General features: G+C 41.9%; 1 protein-coding gene across 7 annotated transcripts in view; it reads left to right on the top strand.

The window, feature by feature from the left end:
• The window catches only part of rnf220a (ring finger protein 220a), a 221,581-nt gene that overhangs the window by 170,791 nt on the left and 26,723 nt on the right, over positions 1-24,067 (top strand). For 2 of the 7 annotated variants that reach the window (XM_060931434.1, XM_060931443.1), the window contains exons 7-9: positions 11,313-11,393; positions 12,326-12,447; positions 13,092-13,218. In XM_060931434.1, coding sequence (XP_060787417.1) covers positions 11,313-11,393; positions 12,326-12,447; positions 13,092-13,218 — 330 coding nt within the window. The remainder of the gene's footprint in view (positions 1-11,312; positions 11,394-12,325; positions 12,448-13,091; positions 13,219-24,067) is intronic. The other 5 variants (XM_060931480.1, XM_060931490.1, XM_060931462.1 and 2 more) reach the window with 3 other exon arrangements.

The following is a 24,067-nucleotide window of genomic DNA, read 5'->3' as shown; positions in this document are numbered from 1 at the left end:
ATGGTATAAAGAATGATGTAAGTGCATCCCTTTTGGAGCTACCTGTGGTCAAAAAAGCACTTTTTCTAAATGACACGAGTAATTGTGCTAAATATGACACATATTGCCATACATTCACCAAAAATAACCTTATCACCAATTTTTTTTTTTTTTGCATGGTAAACAGAGCTATCACAGGGCTACAATAAACAACCAAGTTTATTTAGTCAAGCCTTTTGATATTGAAGATAATAAGTGTTAAATGTGATTTTTAGCTTGCGTACCCTGATTGTAAAACAACCCGTAATGCAAATTGCTTCCTCCTCGGTATACAAGTGCACTTCCATGGCAGGAAAAAAACTACATTTTGCCGCCTATGTAGTCCCCTATTTATACAAATAGGAGTCATTCAGGATTCAGCCATGTTTTTGCTCGGTGTTCGCAAGTTACAGGTTTTTGCTTTCTCCTGAAATGTTTTCTTTTATTTCTTCTTCCTCAGGGCAGTAAAACTCGCTTTCACTGTGAACACTGTCGTTATCGCTGTCCATGCTGTAAAATTAATGCTATTCTCCTGAGAAATGCTGGCAAAAATTTACAAGATTTTTGATAATCTTTTATAAATAAATCTTATTTAAAAAGAGATCAATGTTGACACAAATTGCTACTACGTTTGTTGTTGTGAACGAGCGAGTCGCCAGAGGTCCATAACTGGGGTCCGTACTATCGTAGGATACGGCCCCGCTCACCAGCCAATCAGATCGCGGGATTTGGACCGCGAACAAAATAAAGAGCATTAGCTTATTTGCTATGCCCACTCGCAAATAGACTTGCGTCATGAATCTCCCATGATGCGCTCCGATTTTGTTGTGTCCCCCGTTTTTGCGGTACAGCATCCGTGAATGGGCGTAGCCGAGGAGAGTGCATTGGCGAGCTCTAATTTTTCGCAGATACATCACGAATTGAGTAATAGTGACAAGAAGAAGAAACCTTTATTTGTCACGTGTACACTTCAAGCACAGTGAGATTCATCCTCTGCATTTAACCCATCTGAAGCAGTGAACACACGCGCGTGCACACCCAGAGTAGTGGGCAGCCATACTACAGCGCCCGGGGAGCAGTCAGGGGTTGGGTACCTTGCTTAAGGGCACTTCAGCCCAAGGCCACCCCATGTTAACCTAACCGCATGTCTTTGAACTGTGGGGGGGGGACTGGAGAACATGCAAACTCCACACAGAAAGGCCCCCGCCGGCTGCTGGGCTCAAACCCAGAACCTTCTTGCTGTGAGGTGACAGTGCTAACCACTACACCAATACAAGGTCAGGTACAGGGAAAAGATAAAAGAATGTTCAGGGGTGGATCTGTACAACAATGTTCTCGAGTATGGAGACGATGTACAGATGTGGCTGAGTGTGAATTACACAGACATCGTGAATTGCCTGGTGTTAACTACTAGCTTCGTCACTGGGAAGCAGATGAAAGCATACAGAAGTTTAGCGAAAGTTTACCGTAAGGATCTAGTAGGTTCCTGATGTGGGCAAATGTTACACAAACCAAAAAAAAAACCCCAACCTAATTATTGACGTCTTCTAAGGCAACGTTTTACTGAGCTCCTCTACCGACATTTTACTGGGGCTTTGTGCGATGCATTTGTAACTGCAGTATAAATTGGAGTAGCGCTTACGTGTGTGTGTGTGTGTGTGTGTGTGTGTGTGTGTGTGTATATATATATATTTTGTCTGTGGTTCACATAAGCGGTAGAAATATAAACTTGCCCTTTACGGAATGATCTGTACATACTCGTACATTTTGTAGCCTGTCTCTTTTATGTCCGATCTGTTTAGATTTGCAAGCCCCTTTCTTTGTCCTCTATGGGTTAGAGCTTCCATTTGGGGTCCTTCTTGCATTTTAACAGAGGGTAAACGAAACAATCCGACTCCAGCTTTAGCAGAATCGTTCGAGCAGCCGATAACTGCGCAAATTTGTGGCATTTTGTATTAAAGTACTTGTTGCTGCGCATGCGTTATTCCACAAAGATGGTGGACACAGCTAAATCAGAGAGGGTCATGGGACATGTGACATCATGTGCGAACGGTCTAGATGTTCAACATGAGAAGATAAACTTGAAATCTTTGCGCCACCGTGTAATGTTCATTATATTATAAGGGCACATCCACAAAAAAAGAAAAAAAACATAATACACACACGAGTCAATCAAAAGCATTTTAATTTGTAACCGGTTCACCATTTTGACAATGCACCTCTAGTCAGTGGGAAAACACTAGGAGTGACATCATCGGCGTGAAATATCGGGAAACGTGTCACTCAGATCCACGATGTATTTCATATGAAAAATGCGAGTTTGAAGATAAACTTCATATCTTCGAGCCAACATGCGATTTTCTTTTTATTACACAAACACAATCACAAACAAAAAGTACCCAAATTTATCAAAACAATTCATCGACGTCCTCATGAGTGACACACGTAACGTATGTCTGTTGCCGTCCTCATACCGTATTTTCTGGACTATAGAGCGCACCTGTATATAAGCCGCATCCGCTCTATTTAAAAAAAAAAATTTTTTAAAAAGATATACAAGCCGCACCGGGCTATAAGCCGCAGATATCTATGTTGAAAAATTAGATATTTACTGCATGTACAGAACGATTTTGTACTGTAAATGTACATGTATGTACCTGAACAGATTCTTTCCGAACAGTGCCTTTTAACACGGCAGCAACTTTGCTGATTAAAACGGAACAGAACCAAGAGAAAATAACCGGTATTTATTTACCTTCATTTCTCCTGTGTTTGAAACCACAAGTCACTTTAATCATCTTCGCTGGATTTGAAAATAATTACCAGTTAGTAATTTGTCGTGCGTGTTCTATCTGCTAAAGATCTGCTAATTCTTCTTTGCATTGATTTTTCGTCTATCTTATTTTTGATTCTACTTCCGGTTAGAGCGCCCCTAGCGGTGGAAGAAAAATCCACAGAATAGCCGCACCTTTGTATAAGCCGCATGGTTCAAAACCTAGGAAAAAAGTAGCGGCTTATAGTCCAGAAAATACGGTAATTTACGGTTGGTGATCCTGGAAGCAATCAACTAGCTTCCCTGAATTCTCTTGGGTGATTATAGCACACCAAAGGGACTCAAACCCTTATCTGGTGGCAGGGACACATGTACCCCTTTTCCACCAAATCAGTTCCAGGGCTGGTTCGGGGCTGGTGCTGGTTCACAACTCGTTCAACTTGCGAGCCAGCTGAGAACCAGTTTGCTTTTCCATAGCTCGAGGTGCTAAGGGAAGCCATGTCATTACGTCGTTGTATATGTCAGTTACGTCGCTACGTTTGCATAAACCTTGGCACGAATATCAAAGCAAAAACAACATGGAAGAAGCAGCAGCAGCAACAACAACAATAATAATAATGGATGACTTCGCGTTTGTACAGCTGCTGCTTCTCGTCGCTTAAAAATGGCGATCTTTCGCGGTCTTGTTATTGTTGTTGGTCTTAACAACTCCGCCCCCCGCTGACGTAAGCGGTTCTTTCCTCTGGCCCAGCAGAGAGTTGGTGCTAGCCTGGAACCGGTTTTTCTGGCCCCAGAGCCAGTTCTTTGTCAGTGGAAACAGAAAACCCGGTTCCAAACTAAGCACTGGCCCCGAACCAGCCCTGGAACTGCTTTGGTGGAAAAGGGGCAATACACACCTATGGGCAATTTAGAGTAGCCACTCGACCTAATCCACATATCTTTGGGGGAAACCGGAGCACCCTGAGGAATCCCACACAGACACTGGGAGAACATGCAAACTCCACACAGAAAGGCCCTCACCGGCCGCTGGGCTCGAACCCAGACCTTCTTACTGTGAGATTATGTGCCATCCCACCGTGCCACACACAGACATTTATATTTTATCCACATTCACTGGATATGAGCAATTGTGCGCTCTTGTAGCCTACTCTAATACTAGGCTATCAGCTCATATACCGTGAGTAGAGAAAAACAAAATGGCGGCGCATGTTGCTGAACCAACTGTGGATGAAAAAACTCTACTTGAAAACAAAACCCTAAAAAAAAAAAGTATTTGATGGTAAGAACGTATCTTATTTTTTTTCCCAAAAATTATCGCATTTTTCACAAATTGCTCCTGTCGTTTTGCCGATTTGTTTACATTCTAAGTGGAAATTATTTTGTCGGATGTTTTGTATCAATTTTTTATTGATCGAATTTGCAAAAAAAAAATGCTCTGTTTCTCAAAATCCAGTGAGTGTGGATAAAATGAAACAGTAATTCCACTCAGTCTCGTCGTACATGGCTTCTAGCCAACTCGGTGCTACGTGACTCATCGGCTGTCAGCTCATGTACGACTTGATTTTGTGGAATAACTGTTGAATGTATATGGACGCGAGTGTTGCACTGGGAAGTGCGTCACTCGTATTTTTCATACGAACTACATCCGGGACACGGAGAACCAAAACCGTATGTTACAACCCCGATTCCAAAAAAGTTGTGACAAAGTACAAATTGTAAATAAAAAACGGAATGCAATGATGTGGAAGTTTCAAAATTCCATATTTTATTCAGAATAGAACATAGATGACATATCAAATGTTTAAACTGAGAAAATGTATCATTTAAAGAGAAAAATTAGGTGATTTTAAATTTCATGACAACAACACATCTCAAAAAAGTTGGGACAAGGCCATGTTTCCCACTGTGAGACATCCCCTTTTCTCTTTACAACAGTCTGTAAACGTCTGGGGACTGAGGAGACAAGTTGCTCAAGTTTAGGGATAGGAATGTTAACCCATTCTTGTCTAATGTAGGATTCTAGTTGCTCAACTGTCTTAGGTCTTTTTTGTCGTATCTTCCGTTTTATGATGTGCCAAATGTTTTCTATGGGTGAAAGATCTGGACTGCAGGCTGGCCAGTTCAGTACCCGGACCCTTCTTCTACGCAGCCATGATGCTGTAATTGATGCAGTATGTGGTTTGGCATTGTCATGTTGGAAAATGCAAGGTCTTCCCTGAAAGAGACGTCGTCTGGATGGGAGCATATGTTGCTCTAGAACCTGGATATACCTTTCAGCATTGATGGTGTCTTTCCAGATGTGTAAGCTGCCCATGCCACACGCACTAATGCAACTCCATACCTTCAGAGATGCAGGCTTCTGAACTGAGCACTGATAACAACTTGGGTCGTCCTTCTCCTCTTTAGTCCAAATGACACGGCGTCCCTGATTTCCATAAAGAACTTCAAATTTTGATTCGTCTGACCACAGAACAGTTTTCCACTTTGCCACAGTCCATTTTAAATGAGCCTTGGCCCAGAGAAGACGTCTGCGCTTCTGGATCATGTTTAGATACGGCTTCTTCTTTGAACTATAGAGTTTTAGCTGGCAACGGCGGATGGCACGGTGAATTGTGTTCACAGATAATGTTCTCTGGAAATATTCCTGAGCCCATTTTGTGATTTCCAATGGAGCACTTGCATGTGACGTCACAGCCGATCCAGATTGTGACAGACGCCATCTTGTCGGACAGACGCCATCTTGTCGGTCAAACGCCATATTCCGCCTTCTACTTCTACTTCTGGTTCTACTTCTGCTTTTACTTCTGCCTTTTCTTCTGGAAAACCCGACTATATACAATTCTACTACAACGGCTGCGGCTACAAGCTCTCCCTACCTGTGCACGTTTTTTATGTTTTTTGTGTGTATTTTTGCGTGTTGTTCGTCTGTACCGGACTTCAATATCCACTACAACCGTATGGACTTGCTGGACATTGGTTTCCAGCAGAAAATGACGGTTTGTAGCGATTTCCATCGCATGCACAATATTCCGGACAAGAAAAAAAAAAACATTCCGGACGAGATAGCGAGACCAGCGGGGTCTCCGTGGATTGTTATCGGAAGCAAAGCGAAGGAGGCGGTGCCGGGAGCGGAAGCAAAAGCGAGGCTGCAGAGCCGGCCTGTTGACTAAGCTCAGAAAACAGCCACTCAAATCTCCACTGCCAAGCCTCTACCTCTCCAACGCCAGATCCATGTAAACAAGACGGACGATTTGGAATTACAACTGGAATTACCTTATTCTATTCTATAATCGGCTGGTCAGTGCTATACTCAATACTGAAGTGACTTACCCGTCCAATGAGGATTCTTGTTTACAAGATGCCACATCTGAGTCGCTGACAAATCCTGAATTTCTGTAAAGATAACTGTGCAGAGATTTATAAGCACGCAGTGCTTCACCACTGAACAGCGAGGGAAAGTTAATGAGGTAATTATACACGTCTGGGTATTCCGCTGGCAGTTCAAAATCCGGTCGTGAAAACTCCATCCGGTAAGCCATAAGGGTCACAAATCTGTAGCTCGTTTGTTTTAGACATATATCTAGTTATCTGTTCGTTAGAAAAATGAGCCGTGTAGTCCGTCGGTTGAAATTGATCCATTCTGTACACGAGTGCAGCAGTATTCAGCGGTGTTTTTGACCGACAAGATGGCGGTTGTGTACTTTCCGGTCACGTGACTGCAAGATCTCTATACAGAAGCATGCGTGTATGTGATGCAGTGCCGTCTAAAGGCCAATTTATGCTGACAACGCAGTCCTCGCAGACGGTGTCGCAGATAGCGTCTGCGTAGCCCCCCCACCTTTGCAGACACTCTGCACGCACCTCCCAAAAATTGTGACCACCGCAGAAGCCTCGCAGACAGCGTCGCAGACAAGAGGGCTCTGATTGGTCCACTCTACATCTGCTGTACACGCACTTCCGCTTCCCTACTTTCCCGGTTTGGTTTGTTTTCATGACCGCCATTTTTAAAAACACGATCGAAGATGGAGCAGCAGGAAGAGTGGTTGATCGAGGAAGTGAGGAAGTACGTACATCTATACGACTCCAGTTCTAGCCATTATAAGTAACCGGAGGATAAACACTCCACTAACCACACCCACCAACTACTCCTAGCGATTTCGCGACTTCGCGCCCCCTTGCGTTGTAGCGGTGAATAACATCGCGCACGCCTATTACTCCCCGCTCAACGATAAATTACAACTGTCTGCGAAAGCCTTGTTGCAAGAGCATGCAGAGGCCTTAAGGGCCCGAAGATCACGGGCACCCAGTATGGTTTTCCGGCCTTGACCCTTACGCACAGAGATTCTTCCAGATTGTCTGAATCTTTTGATGATATTATGCACTGTAGATGATATGTTCAAACTCTTTGCAATTTTACACTGTCGAACTCCTTTCTGATATTGCTCCACTATTTGTCGGGGCAGAATTAGGGGGATTGGTGATCCTCTTCCCATCTTTACTTCTGAGAGCCGCTGCCACTCCAAGATGCTCTTTTTATACCCAGTCATGTTAATGACCTATTGCCAATTGACCTAATGAGTTGCAATTTGGTCCTCCAGCTGTTCCTTTTTTGTACCTTTAACTTTTCCAGCCTCTTATTGCCCCTGTCCCAACTTTTTTGAGATGTGTTGCTATCATGAAATTTCAAATGAGCCAATATTTGGCATGAAATTTCAAAATGTCTCACTTTCGACATTTGATATGTTGCCTATGTTCTATTGTGAATACAATATCAGTTTTTGAGATTTGTAAATTATTGCATTCCGTTTTTATTTACAATTTGTACTTTGTCCCAACTTTTTTGGAATCGGGGTTGTACTTGCGAAGAGGTCGATGAATTGTTTTGATAAATTTGGGGACTTTTTGTTTGTGAATGTGTCTATATAATATAAAGAACGTCACACGTCGGCTTGAAGATATGAAGTTTATCTTCTGTTTGAAAAATATTTCACTCGTTCGCTTTGCTCACTCATGAATACGTAAACAGCTCAAAGATAAACTTCATATCTACGTGCAGCGGTTTTGCTTCTCCATGTCCCGGATGTAGCACGTATGGAAAAATACGAGCGGTGTATTTCCCAGTAAAACATTCATGTCATATTTATTTTATATATATATATATATATATATATATATATATATATATATATATATATATATATATATATACACACACACACAATTTTATATATATATATATATATATATATATATATATATATATGTATGTATGTGTATATATATATATATATATATATATATATATATATGTATGTGTATATATATATATATATATATATGTATGTGTGTATATATATATATATATATATATATATATATATGTATGTGTGTATATATATATATATATATATATATATATATATATATATATGTATGTGTATATATATATATATATATATGTATGTATGTGTATATATATGTGTGTGTGTGTGTGTGTGTGTGTGAACACATGGTACCAGTAAAAACTTTGGACATTTGTACTCATTCATACGTTTTTCCGTATTTTGACTATTTTCTATGTTGTAGAACAAAACTGAAGACATGTATGGATTTATGTAGTAAACAATATGCGTTTCATATTTTTAGATTCTTCAAAGTAGCCAGCGTTTACCTCAGTGACGCTTTGCACACTATTAGCATATCTTAACCAGCTTCATGAGGTAGTCACCTGGAATGCTTTTCGGTTAAGAGGTGCCTCGTCAAAAGTTAATTAGCGCAATTTCTTGCCTTTTTAATGCGTCAGAGATCAAACAGTAAATAATAAACATACAGTAAACAGCCCTATTCCACAACTGTAGTAATCCATATTATGTCAAGAACCGATTAACGAAGTAAAAAGAATCGACATCCATCATTACTTTAAAGCAGATACGCAGAACCTTTATTTTGAAATAAATTTCTGAGTGGATAGTATCTCCACCCTTGACTCTTTTATATGCTGCATAAATGGGAATTTTTAAAAATCTCTATATTTTTGAGAGTTAAAATCGATCGCAAAGTTGGCATTTGAGCTGAGCCAGCCAGCCCTGAGTGCATGATGTCACTGCAGGAACCGGTTTTAAGGCCGAGGCCTTTGACAGCTATAGACCAAAGTCATATAAATAAAATTTATGGTGAAAGTCAGAAATAGCGTTACCGACTCGCTCAACTAAGACTGATTTGACTTCATTGATTGTGGGTTGACTCTCATTAAAACAGGATGGGTGTTATAACTTATGCAACATACATGTACATGCATGCATTTTCACTGATAAAACGTAAAAGGCGAATTAAATAATCAGTTGAACTGAGACGATGACATCTCATCTCATTATCTCTAGCCGCTTTATCCTTCTACAGGGTCGCAGGCAAGCTGGAGCCTATCCCAGCTGACTATGGGCGAAAGGCGGGGTACACCCTGGACAAGTCGCCAGGTCTGAGACGATGACATTCTGAAGCAAATTAAATAATCTTATACCGGTAACTTAAACACACAATACAAGTTACATGGATTAATCTAAATGCAGGTAAACGATGTGGTGTGTGTGTTTTTTTTTGTTTGTTTGTTTTTTTTTAAATCCAAATGAGAGTCGGAGCTTATCCGTTGGTGTTCTCGCTTCTTGAAGGCTGATCGTTTTGAAACAGTCTGACTTTCAGTTGTTCATTCAGTTCTCCGTTCATTCGCTTCTTCCATGTAAGGGTGAGACGGCAGTGATATCCAGTTTTGAAATCAGACGGCTGCTCTACTCATTCTCTCCATACGGAGTGCTCCGCCATTACTGCTCAACTCAGGCAGTTACTAAAACCCGGGGCAGAACGGAACGTCACTGGTTTTAGTAACCACTGCGGGGAGGTCACTGCCCGAGCGATATGTCCCGTTCCGTCCTGGGTTTTACCAACAACCCTCGGCTCACACTCCAGGAGAACTGGTGCAGCTAAACTCACTTTCCTTTTAAAAAAAAATGAGTAAATAAAATATATAATTTCCTTTTCTTGCAGTTTTCTTTAATTGTTGGTACTGCACCCTCTTTCAATCTGGGCTTGTAGCCAACGCTCCTCAACAGATCAGAGGTCTCGTACGAGTCTTCAGTAAAATGTGCAGAGCAGAGGAGAGACCACTTCGTAGGCGCCCAATGTGCCCGTGAACTTCTCGCAAAACGCGTCCAAATCTTTGCAGTTTGAACATTCTTGGGCCGTGAATGCAATGTGAATCCACCTTCTGTCGTGTTGCTGCACCGGCCAGCAACACATCTACGTGGCATGGTGATAAATTAGCTCAAAATGGAGGATCGGAGTTGCAGTCAGCTCTGTGTTTTAGTATAGCGGAAATGATGATGAGACCGATAGATTTCCTGCTGTGACGTTATGGACGCCAAGGTCATTCACTCAGACCGCTACTTATATAAATCACTTTAATCGTAAAAATTACTATATTAGATTCATTGTTAACGCTTAAAACTATTCCTGTGCCATTCTTGAGGTCTCAAGGCATTTATAAACGAAAGTGAGGCCATGGCTCTGCGTATCTCCTTTAAGACACGAAGAGTATTTTAATTAATAAAAATGAAGAAAAGCCATTGAATGAGAAGCTGGGTGCAAACTTTTGACTGGCGCTGTGTGTATATATTATCTAAAATATAAAATTCCATCACCTCAGTTGCTTCTCCGGTTACTTGGTTATCCAGCCAAAGGCTTCATTTTCTTGTTTACAGTCGAGTAAATGACGGAGATGTGGTTTATACTAACACGAACACTAATAACTGCAATTCATCCCAGTTATTCATTCATTTCAACCAAACATCCTTATCCGCAAGCTTTTTATTTTTGTATCAGCCGCTTGAATTAAACAGCAATATCAAGCATAATTAAAATTGCACAGCAGTCTATTAGATTGCAGTGAAACGCGTTTAGATCATGAAAGAGGGATTCACGGTAATGTCTAAAGTGATAATTCCCCCCCCCAGTATTGAAATTATAGTCGTCAATAAGCCATTTATGATCAAAATTATTTTACTGCACTTCATCATTTTCCCGTTGTAAACCGGCGAAGAGACTTCTTGTCCGGATTGTGTATGATATGCATGCGTTTCGGTCGCGAAATCAATATTTGTATCAGGCTGAAACGGTCTCTTAGCCACATGACCGTTGAATATAATCAGGTTTATACTTTGAATAATCGACACCACTCAAGCACAGGGCCAACATAGAAATCTGGAGCTTGTAAGTCAATAACAAATGCAGCGTAACATTAGCGAAGGTTGCCAGGAAGTGAAAACTCCTTAATCATGGCTTAGATTTGAAGGTCAGTATTCCTGGAGCCTCCGCTAGCTTCTCTTTAGCGTTATTGGTTGTCATATCAGTGCAGCAGTGATTAGGTGAAGCCGGGCTTGTCTTGTACATGTTTTCTGTGCAGTTCCCTTGTCTGTAGCGCCTGCCCGAGCAGAGGATCTCTTTAACCCTTCGCTTCTTGATATGTCAACAGTCGGTGACCTCTGCTGGCGCAGGCGTTACGGCAAGGATGTGCCCCGAGATGTGCCCCTAGCTCCCTACTGCCTACATGATGGTGAGAAACACCCCCCCTCCCCCAATCCCACACACTCCTCCTAGCCGAACTGCGTCGAGGCTAATGGAGCTGTCTTTATTTAAACCGTGGCCTCTCGTGCCGTATTTCACCTCTCGTTTGAGACGCTGGCTGGGAAAACTCCTGCCCTTCCTAATTAATCTGCCTCTTTTTCTTCCTGTTTAATGATGCCCAGCGGCCCCCTCTATTACTGTCCGCTGCGAGATTGAGACGGAGACCATATCTTGCTCATCTCTCTCTCTCTCTCTCTCTCTCTCTCTCTCTCTCTCTCTCTCTCAGCTAGTCTCCCTCCCCCTGAAGTAATCGCACATGCTTCCTCCTCCCCCCCCAAGTCTCCCTCAGCCTCTCTGGCAATCACAGCCACCTAAAAATTAATGTCCCCACACGCCATTTGCAGTTAAGGAAAAGCGACAGAGACTTACGGCACAATGGGCTCTGTTCTGCTACGTTAAATTTCTAATTACATTGCGCATTGGTAGAGGAAACTCTCCCCACACACACGCGCGCACACACACACACACACACCTCCCCTTCCTTCTGCATGCGTCCTACAGATGAGTGGCATGGAATGGTAATCAGGGTCTACACCTCTGGGGTTCTTGTACCCAGCTCTTTAGCATCTCTGTTGAACAGATCTTGTTGAGCAATCTGTTCTCAGTGATCCTGCCAATGCAGTGTTAGAGGAACGGGGGGGGGTGTTAGTTCATGTATTTATGCTGAACCCATTTTGGCATGTCGATGGGTTTTGAAATCAGAAATATTCCAAATGTATGCGTCTCATGATTCGTTGTATCTCACTTTAATCAAGTCAGACTTTGGGTCTGGTAAAAGCACATGATAAATACTGTATTGTTATGTTCCGATGATGATGATATCCACACGCTGCTTTTTGTCTTCCTGTCTGTCTCCTGCAGCTCGGATCGGCAAGCTGAAGCGGCGGAAGCCGGAGGATGGACAGGTATGTCCGCTGTGCAGCGCTCCGCTGGAAGGAACAGTTGAGGAAATGAATAGGCATGTGGAAGAGTGTCTGTTAAAGGTAGCCTCTCAAGCCCGGGCCTCGCAGAGCCTCCAAATCTCTTCAGTTCACGCTGTCTCTTCCTTGCCTGCTCCTTCCCCTGGACATCAGCCTCTGCAAAAATATTACACACGCACAGAAAAGCATCACGTCGGATGCGCACGCGTGTCCAGGGGAAGCCGTACGGCAATCACACCTTTCCTGAAAGGAGTCCCCTCCTTTCTGTACTACTTACTCATGTAGACTATCCGAACCACTCGGCGAGGTTGGCTTCCTGAACCTGCTTAAGAGATTCGCTCACATCCTTTCCGTAGACAGCAAAGTGGGCCTGTGTGTTTGAGTAGCTTCTCTGTTTCATTATTGAGCGGTTCAGGATGCAGCACCTACCCATCCATTTCTCTCTAATCCAGTAGCTCTAGCATTACTAATGCACTCTCGGTGTTGGGGTTTGGTACACTGCATGTGCTGCTTTGCCTCCGAATCACCTTAGATCTGATAGATATTAGAAGAAATACGTGTTAGTCCAAAAGCACAGATTCTCATCACTGTGCAGCCGTAGACGTAAGATGCTAGCGAAAGCACAGTGGAACACGAGACTGTCGAACAGCTGATTGGCAGCGAGTGCTGCTGCGTATGGATAGTTTCTCATGGCTTTGTTTTCTCAGAGGGAGGGAGGCATGGAGGATGACCAGGCCGACATGGAAGGCGAGAACGGCACCCGCTTCGAAGAGTACGAGTGGTGCGGCCAGAAGAGGATCCGAGCCACCTCTCTACTGGAAGGAGGCTTCAGAGGTAAGCACTGAGATTTTTGCCACTGAACATTCTATCAGAAAAACAGGCCCATCCAAGGCCATCCTTAAAAAAAAATCCGTTTCCTGTCCACCGGGTGAGCAAAAAAAATTCAGTAGGGAGGGAGGGAGGGAGGGAGGGATTTTTTATTTATATATGTGTGTATATATATACAGTGGGGCAAAAAAGTATTTCGTCAGCCACCAATTGTGCAAGTTCTCCCACTTAAAAAGATGAGAGGCCTGTAATTTTCATCATAGGTATACCTCAACTATGAGAGACAGAATGGGGGGAAAGAATCCAGGAAATCACATTGTAGGATTTTTAATGAATTAATTGGTAAATTCCTCAGTAAAATAAGTATTTGGTCACCTACAAACAAGCAAGATTTCTGGCTCTCACAGACCTGTAACAACTTCTTTAAGAGGCTCCTCTGTCCTCCACTCGTTACCTGTATTAATGGCACCTGTTTGAACTCGTTATCAGTATAAAAGACACCTGTCCACAACCTCAAACAGTCACACTCCAAACTCCACTATGGCCAAGACCAAAGAGCTGTCAAAGGACACCAGAAACAAAATTGTAGACCTGCACCAGGCTGGGAAGACTGAATCTGCAATAGGTAAGCAGCTTGGTGTGAAGAAATCAACTGTGGGAGCAATTATTAGAAAATGGAAGACATACAAGACATACGGGGCTCCGCGCAAGATCTCACCCTGTGGGGTCAAAATGATCACAAGAATGGTGAGCAAAAATCCCAGAAGCACACGGGGGACCTAGTGAATGACCTGCAGAGAGCTGGGACCAAAGTAACAAAGGTTACCATCAGTAACACACTACGCCGCCAGGGACTCAAATCCTGCAGTGCCAGATGTGTCCCCCTGCTTAAGCCAGTACATGTCCAGGCCCGTCTGAAGTTTGCTAGAGAGCATTTGGATGATCCAGAAGAGGATTGGGAGAATGTCATATGGTAGATGAAACCAAAATAGAACTTTTTGGTAAAAACTCAACTTGTCGTGTTTGGAGGAGAAAGAATGCTGAGTTACATCCAAAGAACACCATACCTACTGTGAAGCATGGGAGTGGAAACATCATGCTTTGGGGCTGTTTTTCTGCAAAGGGACCAGGACGACTGATCCGTGTAAAGGAAAGAATGAATGGGGCCATGTATCGTGAGATTTTGAGTGAAAACCTCCTTCCATCAGCAAGGGCATTGAAGATGAAACGTGGCTGGGTCTTTCAGCATGACAATGATCCCAAACACACCGCCCGGGCAACGAAGGAGTGGCTTCGTAAGAAGCATTTCAAGGTCCTGGAGTGGCCTAGCCAGTCTCCCGATCTCAACCCCATAGAAAATCTTTGGAGGGAGTTGAAAGTCCGTGTTGCCCAGCGACAGCCCCAAAACATCACTGCTCTAGAGGAGATCTGCATGGAGGAATGGGCCAAAATACCAGCAACAGTGTGTGAAAACCTTGTGAAGACTTACAGAAAACGTTTGACCTCTGTCATTGCCAACAAAGGGTATATAACAAAGTACTGAGATGAACTTTTGTTATTGACCAAATACTTATTTTCCACCATAATTTGCAAATAAATTCTTTAAAAATCAGACAATGTGATTTTCTGGATTTTTTTTTCTCATTTTGTCTCTCATAGTTGAAGTGTACCTATGATGAAAATTACAGGCCTCTCTCATCTTTTTAAGTGGGAGAACTTGCACAATTGGTGACTGACTAAATACTTTTTTGCCCCACTGTGTGTGTGTGTGTGTGTGTGTATATATATATATATATATATATATATATATATATATATATATATATATATATATATATATAAAATATGGATAGATAAGAAATCGCAATGCTGTTTGCTTTTTCTTTCAGTACTTTTTTTATTACAAAAGCAGATATTTAATAAAATATGACCGTTTAATCAACTGAAACTTGTACAAAAACTTTAAGTTAGCATTTTAAATGCTGACTGCAACATTTGCAAAACTTTTACAAAGGTACTTAAAATGTTTTGAAGACTAAACTTTGTACTGCACTGCACTCGTTTGACATTCAGAATTTTTATGCAAGAGTGCAAAGAAACTGATAATTTACCAATGTTTCATACCTGCCAACATGTACGCATCTTGCGTAGCCGCTACGAATTTTTACCTCATTGTACGACTGTACGTTTTCACATTAAAAAGTACGCATATCGTCCGAACTCGCATTTTAGTCAAGTTCCCGCTGAAGTTGATACCGCTGATCTGTGAGAAAACTCAAAGCCAGAATGGAACGCTTTGCCCAATCCCCCCGCCCCTCTTCCAGAACGTGTGGCTCCGCCCTCTTCACCCCCTCCCCTTCCTCCTTCGCGTCTCTGACTTGAGTGCAGCGGTGCAGCCAGGTGGCTAGAGCGAGTCAGGGATTGAAACGTCGGTTAGAGACGTCGTTTTTATATTTGTAACAGAAACGGTTGTGTTTCACGTGTACTCGAGCTTCCTAGCCGTTATTTTGTGCATTTACAACACCAACAGTACAGGCTAGTTCTTCATTTAACTTCGAAGCCGTCACTCGAGGTTGCATATTCGATGCGGTAACCAACGAAACCTGATTACAATTTCTCTCGCGCTCTCATTGAATCACTATGATAAGTACCACTTTATTGATGCGCTCAACAAAACGTAGCGTGTTGTATATCTTAAGGGCAGTCGGTAACTTCTGTCAATGGGAGCCTAGAATGTTTGCAGATGATGTGAAGTCGAAAATTGGTCATCCCTCTTATGAAAAAACCTGCGTGGTACTGCAGTATCAGATGCTTTTTTATACAGTATTACTGCAGTAAATGCAATATTTTGAATGCAAATGCAATAGTTTGCACATGAAAAATGCATACTACAAAATACTGCAGTGTACTGTATAATGCAATATACTTCCAACATGTTAAAAAATGCAAAAGTCTAAACTTATTGCATGGGAAATTTGTGCATACCATGTTTTGTGTTGAAAGTGCCTTTTTTGCATACTGTATTAATTTAATGTGTTATTTATTTTGAAAGAGTGGCTCTGGTTTAATTTCATTTCATTTGCACATGTATTTAATGTTTGTTGTGCTTTTCAAAACGGAAGGAAGTTCCCAAGAGCCATCAATAACAGTTTCCCAAAGTCTATCAATAGGAATGTTTTACAAAACTGGACTATGTTCCCAAGGTCAATCAATAAAACTGGATTGAAAGTGTGTTTTTGGTCTGTGGGGGCGCATGCGTGCCAGGTTGGGGTGAGGTTGATGCGGGGGGTACTCATGAAATTGTAAAATTGTACTCATAAAATTGTTTCAAGGTTGGCAGGTATGATGTTTTCAGGTTTTTGTTCTTTGAAACTATGACAAGCAAAACTTCAGTGTAAACAAATTTTAACCTCAATGTAATAAACTTTGCTTATTTTTTAGATTTTTTTGCTGCTCTTGCAGCTGTGTTTTTAGGTCCACGTTTCAGGGACTGTTCTCCTACGGATCTGTCAGGGTCATTAACAAAGTAGGTAATGAATTTCGCATAACAAAACTCAAAAGCTGTTTGTAACATCTCGGATGGATCAAGATCAAACGAATTTTCCAGTAACGGTTTGTGATGGTCCGACACACGGACTTTTTGTAGTTCTAAATCGAGCGTTAGGCCGAGTTCGGATGAAATGACACTATTAAAATGATCACTGGATGATTTTGTTTTTCTGAATCTTTACTATTTTGTTGTTCGCTAGAATACCATTTTGCGATTTCACACTTAAGCAAATGTTTGAAAACTCCGGATCTCCTTCCTTCATGGTGGCTGACATTTTTTTTGTGCCGCACGGCGCATGCGCAGAGCTGATTCAATTCTATATTCTGCACGGAATACGTAAATGTCAAGTTCGATTTTAGATTTACGAACCCGAAAAAAATGTCGAAAAACCGGCGCTAAAAAAAAAATTTCAACCGCACAAACGGCACTCACCCGGCCAGTGGACCGGAAACAGAACATTTTTTAATAACGGCCCAAGGACTAAAAATTGTTAGCATTTTAGCCTAATTGTCATCGACATAACTGTATGTCAGTGAAAGCTTTCAAGTTTTTTAAAACTTGATTAGGAATTTGAATTTAGTTTACACACAGTAGTAGGCATGTAACGATCCATCGTCTGATGATAAATCACAATGTGAATTTGACAATTGGAATGAATGAAATCAAAAATGAATCATGATGATAATCAGGCTGTGTAGTCTCTTAGTTTTTCCTAGCTGTGATTGCCTTGCTTAGACAGCAGATAAAGTACAATCGTGGGAATACATATTACACGTGACTTCACCCTAGGCGGAAGTGTAACAGCTCTAATGCCACGAGAAACACAAAAACGGATCTAAAATGAGAACGAGCTGTTGTGTGATTGACTGTGCAAACAGTTTTAACAAGAAATCGGAGCTCTCTTTTGACAGACTACTGAAAGCTAAACAACAGAGGAGCAAATGAAGGTAGTACAAGTGTACACAAGTTTATTAAGAAAAGCCTGATTTGTTATTAATGTTTTTATCCCCCGCTGGCCGAAAGGCCCGAAGGGGGATTATGTCATGGCGATGTCTATCCGTCCGTCCCGGGAAGAGCGCTCACCTTCTGAAATCAACTCCTCTCACAATTTTTGTAGGAGTTTCACAAAACTTGACAGGATTCTTTGTTGTATGTCGGTGATGCGCATGTTATAATTTTCTTTCAGTTCAGTCACATTTTACCAGCGTTATGGCCTAGTTGCCAGCAGGTGATATTGTGCCCTCAGAGCACTCTTGCTCATTTTTAATAAGAAGATATTTTGGTTAGTAGGCTATTTTATTTTTTTCGCGGCCCGGTTTCCATCAAATCGTGCGCTCTGATTGGCTGGCGAGCGGTCCGGAATCCTACAATACGGACCCCGGTTACGGACCTTTCGCAACTCACTCGTTCATAACAACAAACATGTTAGCAATTTTTTGTTAACATTTATTTTCGCATTTCTCAGGAGAATAGCATTAATTTTACAGCATGGATAGTGATAACGACAGTGTTCACAGCGAAAGCGAGTTTTACTACCCTGAGGAAGAAGAAATAAAATAAAACATTTCAGGAGAAAGCCGAAAACCTGTAACTGTTGCTAACGCCGAGCAAAAACATGGCTGAATCCTGAATGACTCCTATTTGTATAAATAGGGGACTACATAGGTGGCAAAATGTAGTTTTTTTTTTTCCTGCCATGGAAGTGCACTTGTATACTGAGGAGGAAGCAATTTGCATTACAGCCGTGAATGAGGATTCAAAATGGCGGCTCAGCTCGGTTTTCCCTTTCGGGCGCTCTCGTTTTCTGTTAGAATTTGGTAAAGAAAAAAATAAATATATTATTTACCAGCTTAAGGTCGGTCCGTATGGTGAAATACCGTAACCTCGGCATTGAAAATACTGGCCTCGGTCACGGTATTTCACGATACGGACCGACCTTAAGCTGGTAAATAATATTTTTCTTTTTTTTTTTTTGCGGTCCAGTTTCCATCAAATCCTGCACTCTGATTGGCTGGCGAGCGGGTCCGTATCCTACGTTACGGACCCCGGTTATGGACCTCTGGCGACTCCCTCGTTCACAACAACAAACAAACATAGTAGCATTTTTTTGTCAACATTTATCTTTATTTTTTTATAAGACTTATTTATAAGATTATCAAAAATCTTGTAAGTTTTTGCCAGCATTTCTCAGGAGAATAGCATTAATTTTATAGCATGGATAGCGAAAGCGAGTTTTACTACTCTGAGGAAGAAGAAATAAAAGAAAACATTTCAGGAGAAAGCTAAAAACCTCTAACTTGCTGAGCAAAAACATGGCTGAATCCTGAATGACTCCTATTTGTATAAATAGGGGACTACATAGGCAGCAAAATGTATTTTTTATTTTTTTTCCTGCCATGGAAGTGCACTTGTATACCGAGGAGGAAGCCATTTGCATTACAGCCGTGAATGAGGATTCAAAATGGCGGCTCAGCTCGGTTTTCCCTTTCGGGCGCTCTCGTTTTCTGTTAGAATTTGGTAAAGAAAAAAATAAATATATTATTTACCAGCTTAAGGTCGGTCCGTATGGTGAAATACCGTGACCTTGGCATTGAATACTGACCGAGGTTCTCTGGGCCGAGGTCAGTATTCAAGGCTGAGGTCACGGTATTTCACGATACGGACCTCCCAGCTGGTAAATAATATGTATGTATTTCACTCCAACCTTTATAGGTAAATTATTGTTGGTTATTAAGAAAATGAAAGAAAAGGAGTATTTAAGTTGATAAAGAATAGGAATATTTTTTGTAATTTATTATTATTTTTTTTTTCAAAAACATATCATGGGAAAATTGAATTCTGAACCCAATATCATGAATCAAATCATGAATTAGGTGAATTATTACACGTGTACATGATAGTAATCAGATCACATTGTTATCGCAACAAAACAAATTAATTGATTACATGTCTTGGACTCGGGTTTTGGTTTCGGCTTGTGGTTCACAGTAGTGTTCAAGTAAAATGACCATGTTTTGATCAGTGGCCATCATAAAACCGTGATATCCCCAATATCATTTTTAAAAAAAAAGTGTCTGGTGCATATTTCTGCTCAAATATGCATTTTGAACACAGAACATACTGTTCACGATGACGATCATTTCTTTAAATAACGAGTTTGTTTAAAAATCCCGAATATATCTTGCTTTAAAGTTCAGAGATGACCTTGGTCAACAGGATGTCCATGTGGAAGTAGGAGACAGAACATGAGCTTGTGTTGTTTGTGGCAGTGGTCCAGACGGTTGGCTGTGGCTGGGTCTGTTATGCTCTGTGAAGAACTGTTAGAAAACATGTCCAGCGGTGCAGTGACCTGCAGTCCAATGTTGTGCAGCCGTGCAATCATGGCTCCCAGCCTTCCTCTGCTCACCTGGGAAAAGGAGCCCCGCACACCCTTTCCTGCCCACTCGCAGTCTGTGCTGGCATTCTTTTAGAAAGATTTTAAAGAATCCAGCTTGGTTTATAAAAAATTCACCACTTTTGATGAGTTTCTATCTCGCACTCTTATCCCTTAAGACAGGGGTGGGCAATTATTTTTTCTGTGGGGCCACATGAGAAACAGAAAATTTTGTGGAGGGCCGGACTATAAGGCTGAGCTAAATTCTGCATAATATTAATTGTATTTCTTTATATAAAGCAATAAATATCATTGTTTTTACAAGCTGCTAAGACTGGTAAGAGTATGGAAAAAAAACGAGGTTGCCTTACAAAAAATGTCATTTATTCAATCAAATTTCCCAAAACAATGGTTAACAAAATGTGAACGTTTGTACCTTTTTTTTTTTTTCAGTCACATTCACCCCAAAACACAATAAAGACATCACAATATTGTCTTTCTACTCCAAATATCAAGCAAGATACATCATGTTATAATAATGATGCCCACATTTGTAGTCTAATCACCTCATTTGGTGTTTTTTATTTGTTCAGTGAGAGAAATCTAGTCTCTGTTGGTCTTTAACGAGTGCATCAGAGTCAGGTTGAATGTCTGAGGTGGAGATGCGAAGCACAGCTGACAGATGATCATCAGTCGATTCGGTGTAGGTATCAGATCTACAGATCGGCTCAGGCGCCTGCTGGTGACATCACACTATGTGATTGGCTGGACCGTTTGAAGGATGACGTATAAGTTTGTGGTTGGTCTGGACAAATTACGGAAGTAGTTATCGCGGGATTAGGTTTCGGGGGATTTCATGTCATGTTCATGTCGCGCGCATTGCGTTTTTGTTGAACACAACTTCAAAATAAAAGCAATGCACATTCAGTCCATGCATGAGGTAAAATTAGAAAATACGTTTATTTTGTAATTTCTAATTAACCTTGCGTGGGCCGGTCAGAATGAACCAAAGGGCCGGATGCGGCCCGCGGGCTGGAAAATGCCCAGGTCTGCCTTAAGAGGTAGTTTGTTTGTTGTCGTGTTCAAGTAGTCTAAAGGCCAACTCTGTGTTCAGTGCTTCAAGTAACGCTTTTAAAACATGCACAGCTTAGTTACAGTGCATGGATTTGTGCTTTGTTTACCTCAGCGTCTAAACCCCAGTACTGCTTTATCCTCACGGGCACACTTGGTGAAGAGCCTCTCCTCCTCCTCGGGGACCTTTTGTAAACTTCAGTGCTCTTAACAGAGGCAAGATGCTTCGATCGCAAGTGGAAGAAACTGAATAACAAAGCTGTGAGTGTGGATAGAGGAGGGGGGGGGCAGCTTAGCATCTTCTCTTAGTCCCAGCTAGACAGCCAGTGTGGCCGAATCAATTGGGAATGTGACCAGCTCGGGGAAATTTTCAGCCTTTGAAATGACGGCGATGGAGAGCCAGAGCCATGCAGAGAGAGAGAGAGAGCTCACTGGCCCCCAGAACACTTGAAAGTCCCCTGTATTTACCTTGAACGCGCTCAGCTAAAGTCCTCAGGCGGCCAGCAAACCCAAGTGGCGGAATCCCTCCAGCCCTCCGGAGAGGAAAATGGGGAGTAGATAGAGGGGTGTGAAGAGAGCCATCAATGGGATAAGAGGCCTCTCAGCTCTGAACCTCCAGCTCCGACGTCTCTATCTCTCAGAAGGTGCAGGAAGAAAGCCAAGGGGAAGCACTTTCAACTGAACAAAAGGGTAAAAGAGGAGAGAAATCGAAGCGGATCAGTTTTGGGCGCTGGAGCTCCAGGCCTCCTGTGTCCCAGGCTTAGGAGAGCTGTAAGGCTGATGAACAGATAGAGACGACAGCCACAGAGGACGGAGGGATAGATGTGGCAAGAGAGATAGAGATTTAGTGCAAAGCACATGGGACGATTTAAGCCTTTGTAAATGATTTCTTTAAAGATGGGCTTTGTACTCTCCCTTCCCTTTTTCTATTGGGACATGTTAAATGCCATTCTGATTAGGTGAACTTTGACCTCCGCTCCAAACAGAGAGGGGTTGACTGTTGTCTGAAAGGCCTGGCTATTTTATTTATTTTGCAGTTTCTTTTAGTCGTCTCCTTCGGCGGTATATGTAGATTAGCACGGGGTGTCCGCCATGGCATATGTAGATCAGCATGTAATATTCATTCGGGTAGGGCTACAACAGAGAAAGAGCATGTATTATGTATTTTACAGGTGCTATTCACGACTGACATTTGAGCTTTGTCTTGCGTCTGCTCGGTTTTTGTGGCACTCCAGAGCTTCCTTGACGTACCTCTGAGCTAGTAGTAGACCGCGTTAACCAGTAAAGCTACGTTATGTGTGCCTGAGATGTTTTATTGATTGGGTGTGTGTTGACAGGGTGGGAGGAGGACACTATCCCTAGAGGGGTACGGGTGGGGAGGTGGGGGGTTGCAGGCAGAGACGCGGTGCGGCAGCGTGCATAATGCGGCTGAAAGGCAGTTAGAGCGCCACTGACCTTTTCAGCACAGATTAGATTGCCTGCCAGGTCCAGTTAGCAGCAAGCCAGCGACTCTTCCAACACCTCTCAGGTACAGAGGCCTGCACTGCTCACACACGCTTGTAGAAGTGAAGTGGTGTTTGCCTTGGCATGCTCTTTAGGCAGATTTACAGTTTGTATGTGTGCACCTGAACGGAAATGGTGGAAATTTGAAACCCGGGATGGTTGAGGCAGAAACGTTGGACGAGAGACAAGTTTCTCAAGCGCAAAAATGTTCCACCGCTTTGTTTAGTAATGTTCTCCTTATTCCCTTGGAGGTATTTTATGTCTTTTGAGCATGTTGTGCTAAACAACCTTGTCCTTAATGTGGAAATAGCGTTCGTGTTTAGTGCTTTTATACGGGAACACGGGTGTGTTTTGTACCAATTTTTGTTTAAAAAAAAAAATACATCGGGCCATCCTTAAAAAAAAAAATCCGTTTCCTGTCCACCGGGTGAGCAAAAAAAAATTTCAGTCGGGAGGGAGGGATTTTTTTTTTTTAACTTTTTTTTTTATTATATATGGATGGATAAGAAATCGCAATGCTGTTTGCTTTTTCTTTCAGTACTTTATTACAAAAGCAGACACATTTAATAAAATGACAGTTTAATAAACTGAAACTTGTACAAAAACTTTGTTAGCATTTTAAATGCTGACTGCAACATTTGCAAAACTTTTACAAAGGTACTTAAAATGTCCGACACACGGACTTTTTGTAGTTCTAAATCGAGCGTTAGGCCGAGTTCGGATGAAATTACACTATTAAAATGATCACTGAATGATTTGTTTTTCTGAATCTTTATTATTTTGTTGTTCACTAGAATACCATTTTGCGATTTCACACTAAGCAAATGATGAAAACTCCGGATCTCCTTCCTTCATGGTGGCTGCCATTTTTTTGTGCCGCAGGGCGCATGCGCAGAGCTGATTCAGTTCAGAGTGCGCGCGCACTCGGCGGAGGCAGTAGTGTGTCGGAGGGAACAGAAGCAGAGATGACGCTTATTTTGTCTCCGGTAAACCAGTCTTCTCTCGTTCAATTACGTGCTGGCATCAAAAGACACCGTTGGTTGTAAATGAAGCCAAACTGAGTGGTTGGAGTGTATTTTCATACACAAATGGAGAAATGTTGGCTGAGTGTGTAATTGTGTAGCCCCACTGCAGACCGTTGTCATTGTTAATTCATAGCATGCTCAGCTGCGTGAATGTGTCATGCACCGAAAATAAGAGATTTACAAGCCAGGAACGCCTCATGATGCAATACGCAAGAAAAGAGAGAAGATTTACTGCCATTTTACTTTGTATTTGAGTAAAGTGAATAAATAAATAAATGGTCTGTGGAAAATACATTTAATCCTGGGAACTGCACGCACAGGAGTTTATTTTGT

The sequence above is a fragment of the Neoarius graeffei genome, chromosome 1 (assembly GCF_027579695.1).
Source record: "Neoarius graeffei isolate fNeoGra1 chromosome 1, fNeoGra1.pri, whole genome shotgun sequence".
Taxonomy (NCBI): Eukaryota; Metazoa; Chordata; class Actinopteri; order Siluriformes; family Ariidae; genus Neoarius; species Neoarius graeffei.
The sequence above is the reverse complement of the archived record's forward strand: the minus strand, read 5'-3'. Positions and strand labels throughout refer to the sequence as shown.